General features: G+C 42.8%; 1 protein-coding gene across 1 annotated transcript in view; it reads left to right on the top strand.

Moving 5' to 3' along the window:
* Positions 1 to 24,880, top strand: part of LOC125535172 (myosin-4-like) — a 223,438-nt gene that overhangs the window by 85,479 nt on the left and 113,079 nt on the right. Inside the window, exon 2 of the mRNA XM_048698218.1 lies at positions 23,472 to 23,651. Coding sequence (XP_048554175.1) covers positions 23,472 to 23,651 — 180 coding nt within the window. The remainder of the gene's footprint in view (positions 1 to 23,471; positions 23,652 to 24,880) is intronic.

Here is a 24,880-nt window from a genome sequence, read left to right on the forward strand (position 1 = left end):
CCAGAGTTGCCGGGGGTTGCGGTATCAGATAAGTTTTCATCCCTCTTCATGCATCCTCTTATGGACTGGGGAATGCGAAACCCCGTTTCTTCCCGGAAACTGCCGTGCTCCCCCGACTCTAGGCCCTGGAGCGCGTTCCCGGGGCCAAGTTCGGTCGTAGTCGCGGCAGCAGAAGGGATGAAACGAGGAGGCCGTGCCCACCTCGTTCCCACCTCCGTCAAAGGCGTGAGAAAGGTCGAGCGGCGTGGGAAGGCGGCAGGGCTTGTTGTCGAGGAATGGAATGCCTGTCCGAAAGATACCAAGGATTTGCTCCTTGGCGTGGGTTCGACCCGCGAGGCAAATAACCCGGCAAACATCCCATTTTCATTAAAAAACATCCCATACAGGTACAGTCCATAGAGGATGAAAAACATGAAAGAGAGGATTACAAAATACAGCTAAGGGCCCGAAGGCTCACAATTAAAAAGATAAGGTGCCCGTAATCCTTTTCCTGTCCCTCTCTTCAGGAGGTAGAACAAGCAGGCGAAAAGGGAAAAGGGGCGCCAAGGCGAGCTACAGGTGCCAGAAGACACCAAGAGAACATCCGGGGGCCGGACGGAGATGGCGACGCCGGGAGAAGGGTGCGAAGGAGGGGCGGCAGGACGTCAGCACGCTGTCGAGGGCACCACGCCCTCATACTCCGACCTGACGGCCTTGTCGCCAGCCCTCTTCCCCTTCCACGACCTCCCTACGCCAGCCGCCCAAGGAGACGCCCCCGGGGAGTTCAAGAAGACGGCGCCGCGGATGACGGGGTCGCCGGTGCCGCACGAGACGGCGCCCGACTCCTAGTCGGAGCCGCCGTCCTGCCGCCCGCCACCCTCACCATCACTGCCGCTCTCCTCCTCGTCACTCTCGCTCGAGGAGGAGCCTTCGCTATCGGAGGAGCTGTCCACGCAGCACTTCGCCCGGGTGCCGAAGCACCCGAAGACCTTGACGGAAAGGAGATCGCTCTCCACCAGCTTAAAATGGAGGGTGAGTCCTCCCGTCAAGCTGTGGATGCGGGCGAACGTCTTCCACCCTCGATCGAGATACATCACACCAGGGGCTGGGAACGCCACGCGGACTCGCGTGCCGCTGATCCCACAGCCCCTCATGTGTAATCTCAGAGTCTCGGGTGGGTCCGACTCCATCGCGCCCGCGAACGGAGCCGGAAGCCGGAGGCGACGACGAGGCGCCCGGCGCAGCTTGACGAAGAACTCGCAAGGGTTGTCCCCTATATGGACCGCCGCGGAGGGAGGAGCCGCCGGCGGGGGCGAAGCTGGCGCGTCGCCCCGTCCGCCTCTTCCCCGAGCGCCTCGACCTCGTCCACGACCTCGCCCCCTCCCTCTTCCCCTTACGGCTGGCTCTGCCACCACGAGTGAGGAAAAGGGGAGGGAGCGCTGTCTGGCGGCGACCCTCGCCGCCACCGATAAAGGCCCAGGATTCCCTTTCTCCATGGCAAATGAGAGAAAGGGGAGCAGAAGCTGAAGAAAGGAGGAGACGGGAGAGTGCGGGCTTCGATGCTCCCTTCCCGCTCCTTATAAAGGAGCGAAGTGGTAGCCCAGCCGCCCCGCTCAGCGAATCAAGGCATAGGAAGAACAAGGAGGCGGGCCGACCCGTCCCCTCTGCTCGCAACGGCCCAGGTTCCCGCTCCCGCCGTCCGCGATCCCAAATGCATGGGAGCTGCGTGGCGGAGATGCAGAACTGAGGCGACGGATGGGGCGGCCTCACCCTACCCCGTGATCTCGGGGAGTGGGCGCTTCGGAAATCGCGCACCAGCCCCGTCCAGGAAAGTAAATGCGCCACGCCCCCACGCCTACCTCCGTTTGGAGAAGAGGGCGTGGGCCGTTCCCCTTCATCATGGCTTGACGCATGCTCGCGGGGCTTAGCCCCACGCGCGCGCGCGCCGCGTCACCCACGACGCCGCGTTCGACTGCGCGCGTTACGCGTGCGCGATGGAAGCGGAGAGATACGGCGCGACCTAGGCCGCGCGTGCCCGTGCACTGTTTTGGGCCTGGCCCAACAGCGCTCGGCACCGTGTCTGGCCCAGGCCCGGGGGCTCCTGTCGGTGTACTAGAGTAGGGGTACCCTTGTACCCCGAACTTGTGCACGGGCAGTCGCAGCGTCCCGCGGCAAGGCCTGCCAGGTCACCGCCAAGATTCCTTGTGGTCCCTCTGAAGACCATTCAAGAACAAAGTACTCAAGACAAGACCCCGGCAAGAGGAGCTTGCCGGGAAAAAGGCAAGACCCCGGCAAGAGGAGCTTGCCAGGGAAGGCCATCAGAAGCGTCCCAAGACCCCGGCAAGAGGCGCTCGCTTGCCGGGAAGGCCGTCCGAGGCATTCCAAGGAACTTGCCGCGGCGCGCTACGCGCCCCGACAAGGCCCGGTGAGCGACAAGCTCCCGAAAGCGACAAGTCGACAGCCGCGGCAAGGCGCTTGCCGCGGCAAGCCCCCACTCCACGCCCGCGCTCCAGCACATCCACCCACGTGTCGCTCCGGGGCCCCTCCCGAGCGCACGTGGCAGGAGGCTGTGCAGCTAGGGCCGTGCGGTGGCACGAAGGCGCTGACAAGACAACCACCGTGGCAAGACGGTGGCGTCCCTAGCGGTCCCTTTCGGTGCTGTCTAGGCGACACAGACGGGCATTTAATGCCCTTGTCCCCTGCCGTCAGGGTTAGGTATGATAACACTGTAGCAGCTAGCTGTGCCTACTACAGCACCTAGCTGTGCCTACCCACGGCACCCTTTCCACTTTTGCCCTTGGCCCCCGTTGCTCTATGTCGGTAACCCCTTGAGTATAAAAGGAGGCCCGTGTGCAACGTAGAGGGGGTCGGCCACCTCGAGAACCCTCGCGAGGTTTAGCATTTCCACACTCACACTCGCCCTCGCTCCCGAGCGAGAGATCAATACCAATCCACAAAGCAGGAGTAGGGTTTTACGCATCCTTGCGGCCCGAACCTGGGTAAATCGTTCGTGTGCTCCGCCTCGATTTACCCCTCGCACGACCAACCGCCCGCTTGCTCCGCCTCGATCTGCTCTTTGCGCAACCTCCGCCCCCCGCCGAACCAAAAAGGGACTCGGTTCGCCGGTCCCATAGGTGCCCGTGGATCAGAAACCCCGGCAAACGGCGCCAGAAATCCTTCTTGCTACCTCTTGAGCTTGCGTTAGTGTTCCCTTGAAGAGGAAAGGTAGCAAAGTAGGGTAAGTATTTCCCTCGGTTTTTAAGAACCAAGGTATCAATCCAGTAGGAGACAATGCACAAGTCACCTAGTACCTGCACAAACAATCAAGAACCTCACAACCAACGTGATAAAGGGGTTGTCAATCCCTTCACGGTCACTCGCAAAAGTGAGATCTGATAGAGATAGTAAAGTAAATATTTTTGGCATTTTTGTTGTATAGATTGAAAAGTAAAGATTGCAAAATAGTAAACGAGATGCGATGTAAATAAAAGAGATGCAATATAATAAGAAAGAGACCCGGGGGCCATAGGTTTCACTAGTGGATTCTGTCAAGATAGCATGTATTACAGTGGGTGAACAAATTACTGCCGAGCAATTGATAGAAAAGTGCATAGTTATGAAGATATCTAAGGCAATGATCATGTATATAGGCATCACATTCGTGTCAAGTAGATTGAAATGATTCTGCATCTACTACTATTACTCCACACATCGACCGCTATCCAACATGCATCTAGAGTATTAAGTTCATAAGAACAGAGTAACGCTTTAAGCAAGATGACATGATGTAGAGGGATAAACTCAAGCAATATGATATAAACCCCATCTTTTTATCCTCGATGGCAACAATAAAATACATGCCTTGCTGCCCCTACTGTCACTGGGAAAGGACACCACAAGATTGAACCCAAAGCTAAGCACTTCTCCCATTGCAAGAAAGATCAATCTAGTAGGCCAAACTAAACCGATAATTCGAAGAGACTTGCAAAGATATCAAATCATGCATATAAGAATTCAGAGAAGAACCAAATAATATTCATAGATAATCTTGTTCATAAACCCACAATTCATCGGATCTCAGCAAACACACCGCAAAAGAGTATTACATCGAATAGATCTCCAAGAACATCGAGGAGAACATTCTATTGAGAATCAAAGAGAGAGAAGAAGCCATCTAGCTAATATCTATGGACCTGAAGGTCTGTGGTAAAATACTCACGCTTCATCGGAGAGGCTATGGTGTTGATGTAGAAGCCCTCTGTGATCGATTCCCCCTCCGGCAGATCGCCGGAAAAGGCCCCAAGATGGGATCTCACGCGTAAAGAAGATTGCGGCGATGGAAAAGTGGTTTTGTGGCTCTTTGTGATCGATCTAGGGTATAAGAGTATATATAGGCGGAAGAAGTACGTCGGTGGAGCTAAAGGGGCCCACGAGGGTGGGGGCACGCCTACCCCCCTGGGCGCTCCCTCCTGCCTCGTGGCGTTCCAGACTTCAACTCCAAGTCTTCTGGTTTGCTTTCGGTCCAAGAAAGATCATCGCGAAGGTTTCATTCCGTTTGGACTCCGTTTGGTATTCCTTTTCTGCAAAACTCTAAAATAGGCAAAAAAACAGAAATTGGCACCAGGCCTTCGGTTAATAGGTAAGTCCCAAAAATAATATAAAAGAGCATATTAAATCTCATTAAACATCCAAAACAGATAATATAATAGCATGGAACAATCAAAAATTATAGATACATTGGAGACGTATCACTGATGACCCACAAGTATAGGGGATCTATCGTAGTCCTTTTGATAAGTAAGAGTGTCGAACCCAACGAGGAGCAGAAGGAAATGATAAGCAGTTTTCAGTAAGGTATTCTCTGCTAGCACTAAAATTATCGGTAATAGATAGTTTTCTGATAAGGTAATTGGTAACGGGTAACAAGTAATAAAAGTAAATAAGGCGCAACAAGATGGTCCAATCCTTTTTTGTAGCAAAGGACAAGCCTGGACAAACTCTTATATAAAGGAAAGCACTCCCGAGGACACATGGGAATTATCATCAAGCGAGTTTTCATCATGTTCATATGATTCACGCACGGTACTTTGATAATTTGATATGTGGGTGGACCGGTGCTTGGGTACTACCCTTACTTGGACAAGCATCCTACTTATTATTAACCCCTCTTGCAAGCATCATCAACTACAAAAGAAGTATTAAGGAAAACCTAACCATAGCATGAAACATATGGATCCAAATCGGCCTTTAAGCTTCTGTCACTCTAGTAACCCATCATCTACTTATTACTTCCCAATGCCTTCCCCTAGGCCCAAATAATGGTGAAGTGTCATGCAGTCGACGTTCACATGACACCACTAGAGGAAAGACAACATACAACTCATCAAAATATCAAACGAATACCAAATTCACATGACTACTTATAGCAAGACTTCTCCCATGTCCTCAAGAACAAACGTAACTACTCACAAATCATATTCATGTTCATAATCAGAGGGGTATTAATATGCATAAAGGATCTGAACATATGGTCTTCCACCAAATAAACCAACTAGCATCAACTACAAGGAGTAATCAACACTACTAGCAACCCACATGTACCAATCTGAGGTTTTGAGACAAATATTGGATACAAGAGATGAACTGGGGTTTTAGATGAGATGGTGCTGGTGAATATGTTGATGGATATTGACCCCCTCCCGATGAGAGGGTCGATGGTGATGATTCCCCCCTCCCAGAGGGATGTTTCCCCGACAGAACAGCTCCGCCGGAGCCCTAGATTGGTTCCGCCTCATGGCGGTGGAGTTTCTCTCGAGAGATTGCTTATGATTTTTTTCCAGGGCGAAATACTTCATATAGCCAAAGATGGGCACCGGAGGCCTTCCAGGGGGCCCACGAGACAGGCTCCGCCGGAGCCCTAGATTGGTTCCGCCTCATGGCGGTGGAGTTTCTCTCGAGAGCTTGCTTATGAATTTTTTTCCAGGGCGAAAGACTTCATATAGCCAAAGATGGGCACCGTTGGCCTTCCAGGGGGCCCACGAGACAGGGGGTGCGCCTAGGGGGGTAGGGCGCGCCCCCACCCTCGTGGACGGTGGGTGGCCCCCCTCTAGTGCTTCCTTCGCCCAATATTTTTTATATATTCTAAAAATGACTCCCGTGGAGTTTCAGGACTTTTGGATTTGTGCAGAGTAGGTCTCTAATATTTGCTCCTTTTCCAGCCCAGAATTACAGCTGCCGGCATTCTCCCTCTTCGTGTAAAACTTGTAAAATAAGAGAGAATAGGCATAAGTACTGTGACATAATGTGTAATAACAGTCCATAATGCAATAAATATCGATATAAAAGCATGATGCAAAATGGACGTATCAACTCCCCCAAGCTTAGACCTCGCTTGTCCTCAAGCGGAAGCCGATATCGAAAAATATGTCCACATGTTTAGAGATAGAGGTGTCGATAAAATAAAATACGGACATGAGGGCATTATGATCATTCTTAGAACAACAATATATATATATTGTCATATGATTTCTTATGCTAAAGTAACAATTCATTCACAATTTCAAGTATGAATCAGAAACTTCATTGAAAACTAACAAACTATAATCTCAGTCATTGGAGCAATTGCAATTTATCATAACATTGGAAAGAGTCAATATAAGAGCTTTTCAGCAAGTCCGCATACTCAACTATCATTTAGTCTTTCATAATTGCTAACACTCACGCAATACTTATGGGTATGAAGTTTTAATCGGACACAGAGAAAGCTTTGGACTTATAGTTTTGCCTCCCAACCTTTTACCTCAAGGGTAATGTCAACAATAATAGTTCATGAAAACTCACATCCAATTAGCTATATATATCAGGATCTTTCCAACAAACAGTGCTTGCCAACGGATAAAATGTAAAAAGGAAAGGTGCAGATCACCATGACTCTTGTATAAAGTATAAGAAAAGAATAAAGGATAGGCCCTTCACAGAGGGAAGCAGAGGTTGTCATGTGTTTTTATGGTTGGATGCATGAAATCTTAATGCAAAAGAACATCACTTTATATTGCCACTTGTGATATGGACCTTTATTATGCAGTCCGTCCCTTTTATTTCTTCCACATCACAAGATCGTATAAAGCTTATTTTCTCCACACTAATAAATCATACATATCTAGAGGGCAATTTTTATTGCTTGTTACAATGACAACTTACTTGAAGGATCTTACTCAATCCATAGGTAGATGTGGTGGACTCCCATGGAAAAACTGGGTTTAAGGATATTTGGAAGCACAAGTAGTATCTCTACTTGGTGCAAAGAATTTGGCTAGCATAGGGGAAAAGGCAAGCTCAACATGTTGGATGATCCATGACAATATAATTTATTTCAGATGTAAGAAAACATAACCCATTACGTTGTCTTCCTTGTCCAACATCAACTTTTTAGCATGTCATATTTTCATGAGTGCTCACAATCATAAAAGATGTCCAAGATAGTATATTTATATGTGAAAACCTCTCTTTCTTTATTACTTCCTATTAATTGCAACGATGACCAAAACTATGTTTGTCAACTCTCAACAACTTTTATTCATCATACTCTTTATATGTGAAGTCATTACTCTCCATAAGATCCATATGATCTCTTTATTTCTTTTTATTCTTCCTTGTATTCCCTCAAGATCATAGCAAGATAATCAAGCCCTTGACTCAAAACTAATATTTATTATATATAGCTCACGGACTCGATTACATAGAAGGATCATAAAGCAAAACTCAAAACTAAATCATACTAAAACTTTATTCTACTAGATCAAGATATTATCAAAAGGATCAAACTTAGAAAAATGGTAAAGATAAAAGTGTGATGGTGATACGATACTGGGGAACTCCCCCAAGCTTGGCAGTTGCCAAGGGGAGTGCCCATACCCAATACTCAGTTCTCCTTTGGTGGTAGTGATGATGGAGTTGTTGATGATGTAGGCTTGTCGTCCAGCATCGAGCGCAGGAGATGCTTCAACTTACGAATAATGCCCTTGAGTGCGATGATATGCTCTTGCAATAGAATATTTTCACGAGTTAGATACTTGTTCTGCACCCAAACTATTTCAATCATCTTGAAAGCTTCAATTTCAGTAGGGGTAAGAAGATTGTAATGAGGTTGAAGAATGTCTTCTTCTTTAGCTGCCGGAGCTTGATCCTCTTTGGCCTTCTTGATCCCATCATCCTTGTTGATCTCCCCGGGTTCTTCTCTCTTCAGCTCTATCTTCATTAGCCAAGCATCGTCGCCCTCATTGTTGGAGGAGGGGGACGACATGATGCCGGGCCTTGACAACTCTGGCAGAAAACAGCTTGAAACAAAAACAAAGGATATTTGTGTGATACGGTGGTCAAAACCTTCGGGAGATTATATAATGAATTTTTACCGACCAAAAGAAGTATCGTGCAAGAAAACGGAGTCTGGAGGGCACACGAGGTGACCACGAGGCAGGGGGGCGTGCCCTCCACCCTCGTGGATGCTTCGTGTCCTTTCCAGACTGCTTCTTATTTTCCTATTTTCTTAATTATTCCAAAACGGAGAAAAAATGCTATTGGAACTGTTTTGGAGTCAGTTTACTTACCGTACCACATACCTCTTCCTTTTCGGGGGATGAAACATTCTGGAAGGTGTCCCTTATATACTCCTCCAGGGTTATGGTTTCAATAACATTAGTTTCAACATTTATAGAATTACCTAAGACATAGTGTTTGATTCTTTGGCCGTTCACCACCCTCGGATTTGTGCCTACGAAGTTATTGATTTTTATGGCACCGGAATGATAGACCTCCTTGATAACGTAAGGACCTTCCCATTTAGAGAGGAGTTTTCCTGCAAAAAATCTTAAACGAGAGTTGTATAACAATACATAATCACCTACATTAAACTCACATTTTTGTATCCTTTTGTCATGCCATCTTTTAACTTTTTCTTTAAACAGTTTGGCATTCTCATAAGCCCGGGTTCTCCACTCATCAAGTGAGCTAATGTCAAATAGTCTCTTCTCACCGGCAAATTTGAAATCATAATTGAGCTCTTTAATGGACCAATATGCCTTATGTTCTAGTTCAAGAGGTAAGTGGCATGCTTTACCATAAACCATCTTATATAGAGACATACCCATAGGATTTTTATATGCAGTTCTATAGGCCCATAATGCATCATCAAGTTTCTTGGACCAATTCTTTCTAGATGTATTAACAGTCTTTTACAAAATTAATTTAAGCTCTCTATTGCTCAGTTCTACTTGACCACTAGACTGTGGATGATATGGATATGTAATTCTATGATTAACATCATACTTATCAAGCATCTTACGAAAAGCACCATGAATAAAATGTGAACCACCATCAGTCATTAAATATATAGGGACTCCAAACCTCGGAAAAATAACTTCTTTAAGCATCTTAATAGAGGTGTTATGATCAGCACTACTAGTTGGATAGCTTCTACCCACTTAGTAACGTAATCAGCAGCAACTAAAATATGTGTATACCCATTAGAGGAAGGAAACGGTCCCATATAATCAAAGCCCCAAACATCAAATGGTTCAATAACAAGTGAAAAATTCATAGGCATTTCTTGACGTCTACTAATATTACCAATTCTTTGACATTCATCACAAGACAAGACAAACTTATGGGCATCTTTGAAGAGAGTAGGCCAATAAAAACCAGATTGCAATACCTTATGTGCAATTCTATCTCCAACATGGTGTCCTCGGAGTGACACTTGCGTAGGATCTGTTTCTGTTCATGCTCAGGTACAAAACGTCTAATAACACCATCTACTCCTTCCTTATAAAGGTGTGGGTCATCCCAGAAGTAATGTCTTAAATCATAGAAAAACTTTTTCTTTTGTTGGTATGTGAAACTAGGTGGTATGAATTTAGCAACAATGTAATTAGCATAATCAGCATACCATGGAGCAGTACAAGAAGCATTTATGACAGCTAATTGTTCATCAGGAAAGCTATCATCAATAGGTAGTGGGTCATCAAGAACATTCTCTAACCTAGACAAGTTGTCTGCAACATGGTTCTCAGCTCCTTTTCTATCAATAATATGCAAATCAAATTCTTGTAGTAGGAGAACCCATCTAATAAGTCTAGGTTTAGCATCTTTCTTTTCCATAAGGTATTTAATAGCAACATGATCGGTGTGAACAGTTACTTTAGAATCAACAATATAAGGTCTGAACTTATCACAAGCAAATACAACTGCTAAAAATTCCTTTTCAGCAGTACCATAATTTCTCTGGGAACTGTCTAGAGTTTTACTAGCATATTGGATAACATTTAATTTCTTATCAACTCATTGTCCTAGAACAGCCCCTACAACATAATCACTAGCATCACACATAATTTCAAAGGGTAAATTCCAATCAGGAGGCTGAATAATAGGTGCAGAAATCAAGGCTTTCTTAAGTATTTCAAATGCTTCTACACAATCATCATCAAAGACAAAAGGAACATCTTTTTGTAAGAGATTAGTCAAAGGCCTGGAAATTTTTGAGAAGTCTTTAATGAACCTCCTATAAAAACTGGCATGACCAAGGAAACTTCTTATACCTTTAATGTCCTTTGGACACAACATCTTTTCAATAGCATCAACTTTAGCTTTATCAACTTCAATACCTCTTTCAGAAATTTTATGCCCCCAGACAATGCCTTCATTAACCATAAAGTGGCACTTCTCCCAATTCAAGACAATATTAGTTTCTTCACATCTCTGCAAAACTCAATCAAGGTTGCTTAAGCAATCATCAAAAGAAGTTCCATATACAGAAAATCATCCATGAATACCTCAACAATCTTTTCACAAAAGTTAGAGAATATAGCAGTCATACATCTTTGAAAGGTAGCACGTGCATTACATAAACAAAAAGGCATACGCCTATAAGCAAAGGTACCGAAAGGACAAGTAAAAGTGATCTTTTCCTGATCCTCTTTTGACACAGGTATTTGAGAGAAGCCAGAATAACCATCTAGAAAGCAAAATGTGTATGTTTGGATATAATCTTTCTAGCATTTGATCAATGAAAGGTAGAGGGTAATGATCTTTTTTAGTAGATTTATTTAGTTTGCGGAAATCAATTACCATTCTATAACACGTAACAATTCTTTGTGGGATCAATTCATCTTTATCATTAGGAACAATAGTAATACCTCTCTTCTTAGGGACACAATGGACAGGACTTACCCACTGACTATCAGCAACAGGATAAATTATACATGCCTCTAGGAGCTTTAGTATTTCTTTTCTTACCACTTCTTTCATCTTAGGATTCAACCGTCGTTGGTGATCAACAACCATTTTAGTATCTTTTTCCAATTTTATTTTGTGCTGGCATAGAGTGGGACTAATGCCCTTAAGATCATCGAGAGTATATCCAATAGCAGCACGGTGCTTCTTCAGAGTTTTCAATAATTTCTCTTCTTCTTCTCTGAAAGGTTAGCACTAATAATAACAGGATATATCTTCTTTTCATCAAGATAAGCATATTTAAGAGTATCAGGCAACGGTTTAAGCTCAAACACGGGATCACCCTTGGGTGGAGGAGGATCCCCTAGAATTTCGACACGCAAGTTGTGTTTCAAAATGGGTCCCTATTTAAAGAATACTTCATCTATTTCCCTTCTTTCATTCCTAAACATATCATTTTCATGGTCTAGCAAATATTGTTCTAAAGCATCACTAGGAGGCACGGCAATAGAAGCAAGACCAATAATTTCATCTTTACTAGGCTATTCTTTATCATGGGGTTGTCTACAAAATTTAGCAAAATTAAAATCGTGAGACATATCCCCTAAACCAACAAAAACAATATCCTTTTGCAGTCTATATTAACATTAACAGTATTCAAGAAGGGTCTACCAAATATAATGGGACAAAAGTCACCTTGTGGGGAACCAAGAATAGGAAAATCAGTAGGATATCTAACTTTCCCACACAAGACTTCAACATCTCTAACAATCCCAACCGGTGAAATAGTATCTCTATTGGCAAGCTTAATTGTAACATCAATACCTTCTAACTCAGCAGGTGCAATATCATGCATAATTTCTTCATATAAAGAATGAGGTGTTGCACTAGCACTAGCACCCATATCACATAAGCCATGATAGCAATGATCTCCTACTTTAACAGAAATAACAGGCATGCCTACAACAGGTCTATGTTTATTTTTAGTATTGGGTCTAGCAATTCTAGCAGCTTCATCACAGAAGTAAATAACATGCCCATCAATATTATAAACTAAGAGATCTTTAACCATACCAATACTAGGTTCAACTTTAATTTGCTTAGAGGGTGTAGGTATTCTAGTATTACTCTTACGAACCACAGTTGAAGCTTTAGCATGATCCTTTATTCTAGTAGGGAAAGGTGGTTTCTCAATATAAGCGGTAGGAACAATAGGATCAACATTATAAGTGATAGTATTTTCTTCAAATTTAATAGATTCAACTACTTTTACTTCAATGGGAGGATGATATTTAAGCCACTTCTCCTTAGGGAAATCAACATGAGTAGCAAAGGATTCACAAAAAGAAGCTACTATCTCAGAGTCAAGTCCATATTTAGTGCTAAATTCATGAATAGCATCGGTATCCATAAAAGATTTAACACAATCAAACTTAGGTGTTATACCTGACTCCTTACCTTCGTCGAGTTCCCAATCTTCAGAGTTGCGTTTAATTCTTTCCAATAAATCCCATCTGAACTCAATAGTCTTCATCATAAAAGAACCAGTACAAGAAGTATCGAGCATGGAGCGATTATTGAGAGAAAGCCAAGCATAGAAATTTTGAATAATAATTTATCTTGAGAGCTCATGATTGGGGCATGAATATAACATTCACATAAGCCTCCCCCAAGCTAGAGCGATGCTTTCTCCTTCGTGAGGCCAAAACTTATATATATAATTACGATCACGATGAACCAGATGCATAGGATAAAACTTCTGATGAAATTCCAATTTCAATCGGTTGTAGTTCCATGATCCAATATCATCACTTCAAAGATAAAGGGAAGACCTTCTTCTTGATAACATCCTCGGGCATACCTGCAAGCTTAAATAATCCACAAACTTCATCCACATAGATTAGGTGCAAATCGGGATGCAATGTTCCATCTCCTGTAAAAGGATTAGCTAGCAGTTTCTCTATCATACCCGAAGGAATTTCAAAGTAAACATTTTCAGTAGGTTCAGTAGGTTGAGGAGCAACTCTTTGCTCTACTAGTAGGGGTGAATATACCTCGAATAAGCCCCTCAAAGGATTACTTTCCATAGTAACAAGTGACAGTAAATTTCAGCACACTATATAAATTTTCCTTACCAAATCCCACCTACCAAAGGTGCTTCACTCCCCGGCAACGGCGCCGGAAAAGAGTCTTGATGACCCACAAGTATAGGGGATCTATCGTAGTCCTTTTGATAAGTAAGAGTGTCGAAACCAACGAGGAGCAGAAGGAAATGATAAGCAGTTTTCAGTAAGGTATTCTCTGCAAGCACTGAAATTATCGGTAACAGATAGTTTTGTGATAAGGTAATTGGTAATGGGTAACAAGTAATAAAAGTAAATAAGGTGCATCAAGATGGCCCAATCCTTTTTTGTAGCAAAGGACAAGCCTGGACAAACTCTTATATAAAGGAAAGTGCTCCCGAGGACACATGGGAATTATCGTCAAGCTAGTTTTCATCACGTTCATTCATTCGCGTTCGGTACTTTGATAATTTGATATGTGGGTGGACCGGTGCTTGGGTACTGCCCTTACTTGGACAAGCATCCCACTTATGATTAACCCCTCTTGCAAGCATCCGCAACTACAAAAAAGTATTAAGGTAAACCTAACCATAGCATGAAACATATGGATCCGAATCAGCCCCTTACGAAGCAATGCATAAACTAGGGTTTAAGCTTCTGTCACTCTAGCAACCCATCATCTACTTATTACTTCCCAATGCCTTCCCCTAGGCCCAAATAATGGTGAAGTGTCATGTAGTCGACATTCACATGACACCACTAGAGTAAAGACAACATACAACTCATCAAAATATCGAACGAATACCAAATTCACATGACTACTTATAGCAAGACTTCTCCCATGTCCTCAGGAACAAACGTAACTACTTACAAATCATATTCATGTTCATAATCAAAGGGGTATTAATATGCATAAAGGATCTAAACATATGATCTTCCACCAAATAAACCAACTAGCATCAACTACAAGGAGTAATCAACACTACTAGCAACCCACAGGCACCAATCTGAGGTTTTGAGACAAAGATTGGATACAAGAGATGAACTAGGGTTTGAGATGAGATGGTGATGGTGAAGATGTTGATGGAGATTGACCCCCTCCCAATGGAGGATCGATGGTGATGACAATGGTGATGATTTCCCCCTCCCGGAGGGATGTTTCCCTGGCAAAATAGCTCCACCAGAGCCCTAGATTGGTTCCGCCAAGGTTCCGCCTCGTGGTGGCGGAGTTTCGTCTCAAGAGCTTGCTTATGATATTTTCCAGGGCGAAAGACTTCATATAGCCAAAGATGGGCACCGGAGGCTGATAACCCACAAGTATAGGGGATCGCAACAGTTTTCGATAAGTAAGAGTGTCGAACCCAACGAGGAGCTAAAGGTAGAACAAATATTCCCTCAAGTTCTATCGACCACTGATACAACTCTACGCACGCTTGACGTTCTCTTACCTAAAACAAGTATGAAACTAGAAGTACTTTGTAGGTGTGGTTGGATAGGTTTGAAGATAATAAAGAGTACGTAAATAAAAATTAGGGGCTGTTTAGATAAAGAAACAATAAAGTAAATATAGCGAGTGTGGAAAAGTGGTGGTAGGAGTTGCGAAATTTCCCCTAAGCAATTGACTACTATACTAGACCGATAGCAAGTATTATGTGGGAGAGGCCACTGCTAGCATGTCATCCCTGACTTGGAATTCTATGCACTTATGATTGGAACTATTAGCAAGCATCCGCAACTACTAATGTTCATTAAGGTAAAACCCAACCATAGCATTAAGATATATTGGTCCCCCTTCAATCCTGTATGCATCAATTTCTATGCTAGGTTGAAGCTTCTGTCACTCTTGCCCTCCAATACATAGTCCTATCAACATACAACTAACCCTATGATGTGATCCACGCGTGCGCTATGATGGGCACCAAAGGGCAGCAACATAACCACAAGAAAATTAAATCAATCATAGCAATTCATCAACCACCGATAGGACAACGAAAATCTACTCAGACATCATAGGATGGCAACACATCATTGGATAATAATATGAAGCATAAAGCACCATGTTCAAGTAGAGGGTACAGCGGGTTGCGGGAGAGTGGACCACTGTAGATAGAGGGGGGAAGGTGATGGAGATGTTGGTGAATATGGCGGCGGTGTTGGTGAAGATCGCGGTGATGATGATGATGGCCACGGCGGCGTTCTGGCGCCACCGGAGGAGAGGGGGGAGGGGCCCCCTTCTTCCTCTTCTTCCTTGACCTCCTCCCTAGATGGGAGAAGGGTTTCCCCTCTGGTCCTTGGCCTCCATGGCATGGGAGGGGCGAGAGCCCCTCCGAGATTGGATCTATCTCTTTGTTTCTCTCTGGTTCTGCGTTCTGTTCTGGCTCTATTTCACCGTTTCGTGTATATATGGAGATCTGTAACTCCGATTGGCCTGAAACCTTCGCCGTGATTTTTTTCCGAATATTAGCTTTCTTGCGGCAAAAGAAGAGCGTCAACCGCCTTACGGCGCGCCCCCTGCCTCATGACCACCTAGGGCACTGGTTCACGTTGATTTTCCTTCCGAATTTTCCATATTTTCCAAAAATAAGCTCTGTCCATTTTTATCCCGTTTGGACTCCGTTTGATATGGATATTCTGCGAAACCAAAAACATGCAACAGATAGGAACTGGCATTGGGCACTGGATCAATATGTTAGTCCCAAAAATAATATAGAAAGTTGCCAAAAAGTATATGAAAGTTGAATAATATTGGCATGGAACAATCAAAAATTATAGATACGACGGAGATGTATCAGCATCCCCAAGCTTAATTCCTGCTCGTCCTCGAGTAGGTAAATGATAAAAAAGATAATTTTTGATGTGGAATGCTACCTAGCATAATCTTGATCATATGTCTAATCATGGCATGAATATTAAGACACGAGTGATTCAAAGCAATAGTCTATCATTTGACATAAAAACAATAATACTTCAAACCTACCAATAAAGCAATCATGTCTTTTCAAAATAACATGGCCAAAGAAAGTTATCCCTACAAAATCATATAGTCTGGCTATGCTCCATCTTCACCACACAAAATATTCACATCATGCACAACCCCGATGACAAGCCAAGCAATTGTTTCATACTTTTGACGTTCTCAAACCTTTTCAACTTTCACGTAATACATGAGCGTGAGCCATGGACATAGCACTATAGGTGGAATAGAATGGTGGTTGTGGAGAAGACAAAAAGGAGAAGATAGTCTCACATCAACTAGGCGTATCAACGGGCTATGGAGATGCCCATCAATAGATATCAATGCGAGTGAGTAGGGATTGCCATGCAACGGATGCACTAGAGCTATAAGTATATGAAAGCTCAGCAAAGAAACTAGTGGGTATGCATCCAACTTGCTTGCTCATGAAGACCTCAGGCATTTGAGGAAGCCCATCATCAGAATATACAAGCCAAGTTCTATAATGAAAATTCCCACTAGTATATGAAAGTGATAACTCAAGAGACTCTCTATATGAAGAACATGGTGCTACTTTGAAGCACAAGTGTGGAAAAAGGATAGTAGCACTGCCCCTTCTCTCTTTTTCTCTCATTTTTTTGTTTTTTTTTGTTTTTTGTTTTTTTGGTGGGCTTCTTTGGCCTCTTTTTTTATTTGGGCTTCTTTGGCCTCTTTTATTTTTTGTAAAGTCTGGAGTCTCATCCCGACTTATGGGGGAATCATAGTCTCCATCATCCTTTCCTCATTGGGGCAATGCTCTAATAATGATGATCATCACACTTTTATTGACTTACAACTCAATATTACAACTCAATGTCTAGAACAAAGTATGGCTCTATATGGATGCCTCCGGCGGTGTACCGGGATGTGCAATGATCTAGCGTAGCAATGACATCAAAAAACGGGCAAGCCATGAAAACATCATGCTAGCTATCTTACGATCATGCAAAGCAATATGACAATGAATGCTCAAGTCATGTATATGATGATGATGGAAGTTGCATGGCAATATATCTCGGAATGGTTATGGAAATGCCATGATAGGTAGGTATGGTGGCTGTTTTGAGGAAGGTATATGGTGAGTTTATGGTACCGGCGAAAGTTGCGCAGTACTAGAGAGGCTAGCAACGGTGGAAGGGTGAGAGTGCATATAATCCATGGACTCAACATTAGTCATAAAGAACTCACATACTTATTGCAAAAATCTATTAGTCATCGAAACAAAGTACTACGCGCATGCTCCTAGGGGGATAGATTGGTAGGAAAAGACCATCGCTCGTCCCCGACCGCCACTCATAAGGAAGACAATCAGTAAATAAATCATGCTCCGACTTCGTTACATAACGGTTCACCATACGTGCATGCTACGGGAATCACAAACCTCAACACAAGTATTTCTACAATCCACAACTACCCACTAGCATGACTCTAATATCACCATCTTTATATCGCAAAACTATTGCAAGGAATCAAACATGTCATATTCAGTGATCTACAAGTTTTATGTAGGATTTTATGACTAACCGTGTGAATGGCCAATTCCTGTCATCTCTCTAAATAGATATAAGTGAAGCAAGAGAGTTTAATTCTTTCTACAAAAGATATGCCCGTGCTCTAACAAATATAAGTGAAGCAAAAAAGCATTCTACAAATGGCGGTTGTCTAAGTGAAGAGAAACAGGCAATCCAAACTTCAAATGATATAAGTGAAGCACATGAAGCATTCTATAAAGCCATACTCAAAGAATATAAGTGAAGTGCAAAGAGCATTCTATAAATCAACCAAGGACTATCTCATAACAGCATGGTGCAAAAAATAAACATGAAAACTAAAGCAAAGACGCTCCAAGATTGCACATATCGCATGAACAAAACGAATCCGAAAACATACCGATACTTGTTGAAGAAAGATGGGATGCCTCCCCAGCATCCCCAAGCTTAGACGCTTGAGTCTCCTTGAATATTTACTTGGGGTGCCTCAGGCATCCCCAAGCTTGAGCTCTTTCCTCTCTTCCTTCTTCTCACATCGAAACCTTCTCGATCATCGAACACTTCATCCACACAAAACTTCAACAGAAAACTCGGTAAGATCCGTTAGTATAATAAAGCAAATCACCACTATAAGTACTGTTGCAAACCAATTAATATTTTGTTTTTTCATTGTGTCTACTGTAGTATAACTTTTTCATGGCTTAATCCACTGATATAAATTGATAGTTTCATCAAAACAAGCAAACTATGCATCAAAAACAGAATCTGTCTAAACCAGAATAGTCTGTAGCAATCTGAACATTAACCATACTTCTGATACTTGAACAATACTTCCAAAATTAGGAAAAATAAAAAAATTGTATAGGAAGAGAGTTCAAAAAGAATCAGAACCATTTGACGTTCCATCTAAAAATGTAAAATCGCTCACTACAGCCAAAGTTTCTGTCCTGCACCGTTCAAACCATCAAGAAAATGTAAACATCCTAAAGGCAAACCTTGGCACATTATTTTTATAATACAATGGAATTGTACAATGGGATAATTATTTTTGTTGAAAAGTTTCTGTAATCAAGATTCACAAAGTTGCCGTGAGCATGAACAAATTTCACGGAGCTCTTCCACTTCAACAGTGCTTGTCTTTCTCACTTTCACTTTCCTTTTTTAAAAGCTTTGGGTTCCCCTCTTTATTTTTGTTGTTTTTAAACTATATGAAAGCACTAAACAGAAATAAATGACTCTCTAAAACTTCCGGGTTGTCTCCCTGGCAGCGCTTTCTTTAAAGCCATTAAGCTAGGCATATAGTGCTCAAGTAGTGAATCCACCCGGATCCCAAGGTATATCAAAGCCAATTTTAATTAACAATGATTTGTAATTTAGTAGTGAGCACAAAGCAACATATATCAAGCAATGACAAAGTCTAACTCTCTTCCTATGCATCGGCATGTCATAAAAGAACAATTCATGCACACCTAGTAAAGGCTAATGCATAGTATAAACAGTTTCTTGCAATTTTATCATGTTGGAAACATAGAGAGGTGGAGATATAGTTCCTCTCTCATAATAATTGCAAGTAGGAGCAGCAAGCACATGCATATTATATTTATCGAAATCATCATGTGCAACGGTAAAAGGCAACCCATCAATATAATCCTTAATAAGTGCAAACTTCTCCGATATGGTATAATCGGGAGAATTCAAAAAGATAATAGGACTATCATGTGTGGGTGCAATAGCAACAATTTAATGTTTAACATAAGGAACTATATCAAGTCCATCTTCAAAAGCATAATTCATATTGGCATCTTGGCCATAAGCATAGCAAGCATCATCAAAAAGGGATATTTCAAAAGAATCATAGGGATCATAACAGTCATCATAGCAATCATCCTTCGATAAGCACGAAGGGGAATTAAACAATGTATGAGTTGAAAAGTTACTCTCATTAGAAGGTGGGCACGGGTGATCAATCCGCTCTTCCTCCTTTTGTTCTTCGCTCTCCTCATCATATTTTTCATCCAATGGGCTCACAGTTTCATCAATTTCTTCTTCCATAGACTCCTGCAAAATATTAGTCTCTTCTTGGACAGCGGAGTATTCCTCAATATATTGTTTAACATAGGTATTAGAAGCATAATTATCATAGCAATATTTAAGTACAGCAAAATTTTCAGATTTGTGAAAAGTAGCATCATACTTTTCAATCAAAGAAGCAATTTCAAAAGCACCCATATAAGCAACAAATTCTTCAATTTGTTGAACATCATAGTAATTATAAACACCTTTAGCATACGAAGATACGATTCCATTATCACTAAACTCACATTGATAGGGAAGGTGTTTCTTAGGGTTTTCGGAACAACAAGTAAAATCATATAATTCACATAAATTCCAAGCATAGCATTGCAAACGTTGAATTTGACTCCATAATAATTTCCCTTTTTCAGATATACGGTGTCGCACATAACAAGCATGCTCATCTAAAGATTTGCCCTCAACTAAGCTAGTTGGGGTTTCGGCACGAGCACATAGGGATCGAAGATGATCCAAGTAATAAGCTTCAGCAATGTGATAGATTTTGATTGGTTCTTCAACCATTGGATCAGTAGGTACAACTAATTTTTTTGGTATTTTGCGTTTCCTACCCATAACTGAAGATAGGAAACAACTAAGAACAACAAATAAAAATTATTAGTGATAAAGCAAACAAGCACACACGAGAATATTCACCCCACACTATTGCACCCCGGCAACGGCGCCAGAAAAAGGTCTTGATAACCCACAAGTATAGGGGATCGCAACAGTTTTCGATAAGTAAGAGTGTCGAACCCAACGAGGAGCTAAAGGTAGAACAAATATTCCCTCAAGTTCTATCGACCACCGATACAACTCTACGCACGCTTGACGTTCGCTTTACCTAGAACAAGTATGAAACTAGAAGTACTTTGTAGGTGTTGTTGGATAGGTTTGCAAGATAATAAAGAGTACGTAAATAAAAATTAGGGGCTGTTTAGATAAAGAAACAATAAAGTAAATATAGCGAGTGTGGAAAAGTGGTGGTAGGAGTTGCGAAATTGCCCCTAAGCAATTGACAACTATACTAGACCGATAGCAAGTATTATGTGGGAGAGGCCACTGCTAGCATGTCATCCCTGACTTGGAATTCTATGCACTTATGATTGGAACTATTAGCAAGCATCCGCAACTACTAATGTTCATTAAGGTAAAACCCAACCATAGCATTAAGATATATTGGTCCCCCTTCAATCCCGTATGCATCAATTTCTATGCTAGGTTGAAGCTTCTGTCACTCTTGCCCTCCAATACATAGTCTATCAACATACAACTAACCCTATGGTGTGATCCACGCGCGCACTCATATGATGGGCACCAAAGGACAGCAACATAACCACAAGCAAATTAAATCAATCATAGCAATTCATCAACCACCGATAGGACAACGAAAATCTACTCAGACATCATAGGATGGCAACACATCATTGGATAATAATATGAAGCATAAAGCACCATGTTCAAGTAGAGGGTACAGCGGGTTGCGGGAGAGTGGACCGCTGTAGATAGAGGGGGGAAGGATATGGATATGTTGGTGAAGATGGCGGAGGTGTTGGTGAAGATCGCGGTGATGATGATGGCCACGGCGGTGTTCCGGCGCCACCGGAGGAGAGGGGGAGAGGGGCCCCCTTCTTCCTCTTCTTCCTTGACCTCCTCCCTAGATGGGAGAAGGGTTTCCCCTCTGGTCCTTGGCCTCCATGGCATGGGAGGGGCGAGAGCCCCTCCGAGATTGGATCTATCTATCTGTTTCTCTCTGGTTCTGCGTTCTGTTCTGGCTCTATTTCACTGTTCCGTGTATATATGGAGATCCGTAACTCTGATTGGCCTGAAACCTTCGCCGTGATTTTTTTTTCCGAATATTAGCTTTCTTGCGGCAAAAGAAGAGCGCCAACCGCCTTACGGTGGGCTCACAAGGGTAGGGGGCGCGCCCTAAGGGGGGCCTGCCTCGTGACCACCTCGGTTACTGGTTCGCGTTGATTTTCCTTCCGAATTTTCCATATTTTCCAAAAATAAGCTCCGTCCGTTTTTATCCCGTTTGGACTCCGTTTGATATGGATATTCTGCGAAACCAAAAACATGCAACAGACATGAACTGGCACTGGGCACTGGATCAATATGTTAGTCCCAAAAATAATATAAAAAGTTGCCAAAAAGTATATGAAAGTTGAATAATATTGGCATGGAACAATCAAAAATTATAGATACGACGGAGACGTATCAGAGGCCTGCCGGGGGCCCACGAGACATGGGGGCGCCCCCCACCCTCATGGATGGTGGGTGGCCCCCCTCTGGTGCTTCCTTCGCCCAATATTTTATATATATTCTAAAATGACTCTCGTGGAGTTTCGGGACTTTTGGAGTTGTGCAGAAAAGGTCTCTAATATTTGCTCCTTTTCCAGCCCAGAATTCCAGCTGCCAGCATTCTCCCTCTTCGTGTAAACCTTGTAAAATAATAGAGAATATGCATAAGTATTGTGACATAATGTGTAATAATAGCCCATAATGCAATAAATATTGATAGAGAAGCATGATGCAAAATGGACGTATCAATCACGCGCCACCTCCTGTGGCAGCCTCCCTCTCTCCACTATGGCCCAATAGGCCCATTAACTTTCTCGGGGGGTTCCGGTAGCCTCCCGGTACTCCGAAAAATCCCCTGAACCTTATCGGAACCATTCTGGTGTCCGTATATAACCTTCCAATATATCAATCTTTACCTCTCGACCATTTCGAGACTCCTCGTCATGTCCGTGATCTCATCCGGTACTCCGAACAAACTCGGTCACCAAAACACATAACTCATAATACAAATCATTATCGAACGTTAAGCGTGCGGACCCTACGGGTTCGAGAACTATGTAGACATGACCGAGACATATCTCCGGTCAATAACCAATAGCGGAACCTAGATTCTCATATCGGCTCCTACATATTCTACGAAGATCTTTATCGATCAAACCACATAACAACATACGTCATTCCCTTTGTCATCATTATGTTACTTGCCCGAGATTCGATCGTCGGTATCATCAGACCTAATTCAATCTTGTTACCGGCAAGTCTCTTTACTCATTCCGTAATGCATCATCCCACAACTAACTCATTAGTCACATTGCTTGCAAGGCTTATAGTGATGTGCATTACCGAGAGGGCCTAGAGATACCTCTCCGATACACGGAGTGAAAAATCCTAATCTTGATCTATGCCAACTCAACAAACTCCTTTGGAGACACCTGTAGAGCATCTTTATAATCACACAGTTATGTTGTGAAGTTTGATAGCACACAGAGTGTTCCTCCGGTATTCGGTAGTTGCATAATCTCATCGTCAGAGGAATATGTATAAGTCATGAAGAAAGCAATAGCAATAAAACTAAACGATAATTATGCTAAGCTAATAGATGGGTCTTGTCCATCACATCATTCTCTAATGATGTGATCCCATTCATCAAATGACAACATATGTCTATGGCCAGGAAACTTAACCATCTTTGATTGACGAGGTAGTCAAGTAGAGGCATACTAGGGACACTCTGTTTGTCTATGTATTCACACATGTACTAAGTTTCCGGTTAATACAATTCTAGCATGAATAATAAACATTTATCATGATATAAGGCAATATAAATAACAACTTTATTATTGCCTCTAGGGCATATTTCCTTCACCCGACTCGCTGCCGTGGTCGTGGCCGCGCCCGGCTCGACCGCGACCTGCAGCGGGTCAACGGCGAGCTGCGGGTGGCGTTGGCCGCGGAGGAGAAGAACAAGCGGGCCATGGAGGATCTAGTGCTGGTGCTCAAGGAGGTGAAAGCGGAGCTGCACACCACGCGGTAGCAGCTGGCGCGTGCTACCTCTTGAGCACTGTGTTGGTTTTCCCTTGAAGAGAGGAAAGGGTGGTGCAGTAAAGCAGCGTAAGTATTTCCCTCAGTTTTTGAGAATCAAGGTATCAATCCAGTAGGAGACCACGTGCGAGTCACCTCGTACCTACACGAACAAATAAGAACCTCGCAACCAACGCGATAAAGGGGTTGTCAATCCCTTCATGGCCACTTGCAAGAGTGAGATATGATAGAGATGATAATAATAAGATAAATATTTTTTGGTATTTGTATGATATAGATTGAAATTAAAGATTGCAAAATAAAATATATTAGAAACTTGTATGATGGAAAATAGACCCGGGGGCCATAGGTTTCACTAGTGGCTTCTCTCAAGATAACATAAGTATTACGGTGGGTGAACAAATTACTGTCGAGCAATTGATAGAAAAGCGAATAATTATGAGAATATATAGGTATGATCATGTATATAGGCATCACGTCCGTGACAAGTAGACCGACTCCTACCTGCATCTACTAATATTACTCCACACATCGACCCCTATCCATCATGCATCTAGAGTATTAAGTTCATAAGAACAGAGTAACGCCTTAAGCAACATGACATGATGTAGAGGGATAAACTCATGCAATATGATGTAAACCCCATCTTTTTATCCTCGATGGCAACAATACAATACGTGTCATTTCCCTTTCTGTCACTGGGAGCGAGCACCGCAAGATTGAACCTAAAGCTAAGCACTTCTCCCATTGCAAGAAAGATCAATCTAGTAGGCCAAAACAAACTGATAATTTGAAGAGACTTGCAAATATAAACCAATCATACATAAAAGAATTCAGAGAAGATTCAAATATTGTTCAAAGATAATCTGGATCATAAACTCACAATTCATCGGATCTCGACAAACACACTACAAAAGAAGATTACATCGAATAGATCTCCAAGAGAATCGAGGAGAACTTTGTATTGATATCCAAAGAGAGAGAAGAATCCATCTAGCTACTAGCTATGGACCTGAAGGACTGAGGTAAACTACTCACGCATCATTGGAGGGGCCATTGAGTTGATGTAGAGGCCCTCCGTGATCGATGCCCCCTCCGGCGGAGCTCCGGAAAAGGCCCCAAGATGGGATCTCTTGGGTATGGAAGGTTGCGGCGGTGGAAATAGGGGTTCATGGTGCTCCTGGATGTTTGCAGGGGTATATATATATATGAGAAAT

The sequence above is a fragment of the Triticum urartu genome, chromosome 2 (assembly GCF_003073215.2).
Source record: "Triticum urartu cultivar G1812 chromosome 2, Tu2.1, whole genome shotgun sequence".
Classification (NCBI taxonomy): Eukaryota; Viridiplantae; Streptophyta; class Magnoliopsida; order Poales; family Poaceae; genus Triticum; species Triticum urartu.